We start from the raw sequence: 2,575 nt of genomic DNA, 5'->3' as shown, positions 1-2,575 counted from the left end.
CTCCAGCCACGCGCCTGCCAACACCAGCAGCGCCCACCAGCTTTCCTGCTCTCTGCTCCTTCCTCTGCTGAGCTTGACTTTGCATATGATCAGGCTGCACTGAAACACAGGGGGATCCAAGGCTCTCGCCTTGAAAAGGAAAAAAGAAACTCGTGGAAAAAAAACAGAAATAGAAGACTCTGAGTGTGACACCTGTTCTTCGGGGTGTTCCTAAACTGCCTCCTTTTCCTGAATCTGGATCACTAACACTATTAACTGGTTTGACCTGCCCAATACAGGAGAAGATATTTTAATGAAAGTGTTATTTATCCTTCTCTTGCAGAAGAATGATTTCATGTTGTCCCATAATGCTTTGGGGAAATTATAATGTTGCTATAACATAGCTGTTGTTTAGCTGTATAAGCCCAACTAAATTAATTTTTTTTTTCACCTTCAGTGCCTTGCAGGAAGATTTACACACCACTAACTGGTTTATTAGAACATAGTATTTTGGTCATATGAGGACAGCTGGGAAAGCAAGGTTGGTATTTTATGTCTCTACTGGTAGTGCTTGTTAGGGCTCCAGATTACAAATGAAGGTTCATGACACCACCTTCTACAGTAGAATAAAACAGTAAAGACTTGTGAACAGAAGGTTTTTACTGTCTGTTTGGTGCTGTTTTAAGATGGGTACACTCAAACCTCCAATGGCTAGACAAGTCTCATAAAAACAAATTCATGTACATTTAAGAAAAATAATTGCCTGGGAATCTTCAGAATCATACTGTTGGATGCTTCCAAAATAAGAAATTCTCAAGAGGTCATTTGAGAACCCCAGGTACAGGTTTTCCCTCTTTTAAAATCATAAATGTATTGGTTTTGTATAGCTGGGTTCACTTTTGGTGAGAAAGGGCTTGCCTTCATTCTTTCAACATGCTGTTGACTGACGGATGTAGGAAGCTTGGAAGTGGTGATGTACAATTTTCTGTGTTTGTACAGGACATCCTCTTGTGATCACACTGACTCATTTTGTGAGCAACATATCCCTCCCTCCTCTTTGGAGGGTATCATTGCCTGGGAAGGTTTCATAAGATTCAACCCCAATGGCTTGGAGCCAATGTGCTAAGTTTGGTAGATTGGAAACACAGCAGCCAGGCTGGTGATGTGCTCTCCCCTGTCCCTCTTTGATCAATCTTTCACTGTTGTAAACTGTCCCATTCCGTTTGAGAACAGAGCTATTTACCTGAAAGGAGCAGGTCAGATGGGGGATAGTTTAGCTGCTACATTTTCATGCAATTATTTTGCTTTGGTTCTAAAACGAGAAGTTTGATAGAATTGCAACAGCTCGAGAAGCCATCCTAATGCTTGGTCTACTCAGGTATGACCCTCCTCTGAGTCTCAGAGAGTCAGGAAAGCAAGCCTTCCCATCATGTGCCTGGAAGACTTCGCTGTCTCTGTATCTGCCCCTCCCAAGCAGCTGAGGTGGCATTTGTTGCCTTGCAGCTGAGATTCAGTCAGGCTTTTGATGAGTGACAGACTTGATTCAGAAATCACTTTGAAGATGCAGGTATTTCTTCCTTCAGTGCAGGGGCTGAAATGTGGCCTCCTGATGTAGGGGTCTCCATATCTTCTAAGTGCGGCAAAAAAAGTGTTCTTTATTATATCTGAACATCCTGTTGTCCCTTTTCCATTCTTTTTTCCTGTGTAATTACTAATCAGCCTGTGCACTTTGCTGTTGCCCTCCCTGCCTAAATTATTTTCACAAATGTATCTCCAGTGTTCTTTGTGTTTTGAGATTATTTGTACTCTTGCCACAGGTTTCTCCTGGTCAAAATTTCTCTTTAGAGAAAGAGGCTGATGCTGGGAAGCTGATACTTGCAACATTATTAGGAGAAATTAAAGACCTACCCACTTCAAAATCTACCAGTTTGATAAAATAATTCCACACATACCCTGGATTATATTGTAATTTTTGAGAGTACAGACTACAGCCATCACTGATGTTCGGCAGTGTATTGTGAATTCTTGTGAATATATTTTGCTTGAATAAGCTTCACTAATGGATTACTGTGTTGTGGTATATTTTTTAATTGTTGTGGTATATATTTTTTAATTATTATAAAACTTCACATTTATGTATATAGCTAGGGAAAAAGGGCAGACAAACATTCTCCTGGGGAAAAGGGTTTGCCCATCAATTCCTGTTTCCTGAGATAGTCAGCACTTGCACTTTATTTCTACTTGCTGATGAAATGGACCAGGCATTTGACAGCATTTATTTTGAACTTTGTTGACCTTCCAACAGCTACCTCCTGTAATTTCACAGCTTTTTCTTTTCTGCTGCTGGTCACTTTTAACACACTGAAGCTTTATTTTCTGACCCAGTAATTTGTTTAGCAACTGGGATTTCTTGCAAAGCATTGCAGGAGGCATTACTTCACTCAATGTTTTCATACACAGTAATGTGTTCTTATCTGACACAGCTTTTCTGTGAACTGTGAGTGCTGCTTAGCAGGTTGGGGATATGAAAAATAAAATTACTTTAAAAAATAATATTATTGCTCTTCTAATTGTGTCTAAAAATGTACAACTCTGT

General features: G+C 40.0%; 1 protein-coding gene across 1 annotated transcript in view; it reads left to right on the top strand.

The window, feature by feature from the left end:
- Positions 1-103, top strand: part of TRABD2A (TraB domain containing 2A) — a 74,344-nt gene extending 74,241 nt beyond the window's left edge. The window contains exon 8 of the mRNA XM_010003539.1: positions 3-103. Within this exon, the coding sequence (XP_010001841.1) occupies positions 3-103 (101 nt within the window). The remainder of the gene's footprint in view (positions 1-2) is intronic.
- Positions 104-2,575: the final 2,472 nt, after the last annotated feature.

Source organism: Chaetura pelagica, unplaced genomic scaffold (assembly GCF_000747805.2).
Source record: "Chaetura pelagica isolate M959 unplaced genomic scaffold, ChaPel_1.0 scaffold228, whole genome shotgun sequence".
NCBI classification, from domain to species: domain Eukaryota; kingdom Metazoa; phylum Chordata; class Aves; order Apodiformes; family Apodidae; genus Chaetura; species Chaetura pelagica.
This window is presented reverse-complemented; position numbering and strand designations above follow the sequence as displayed.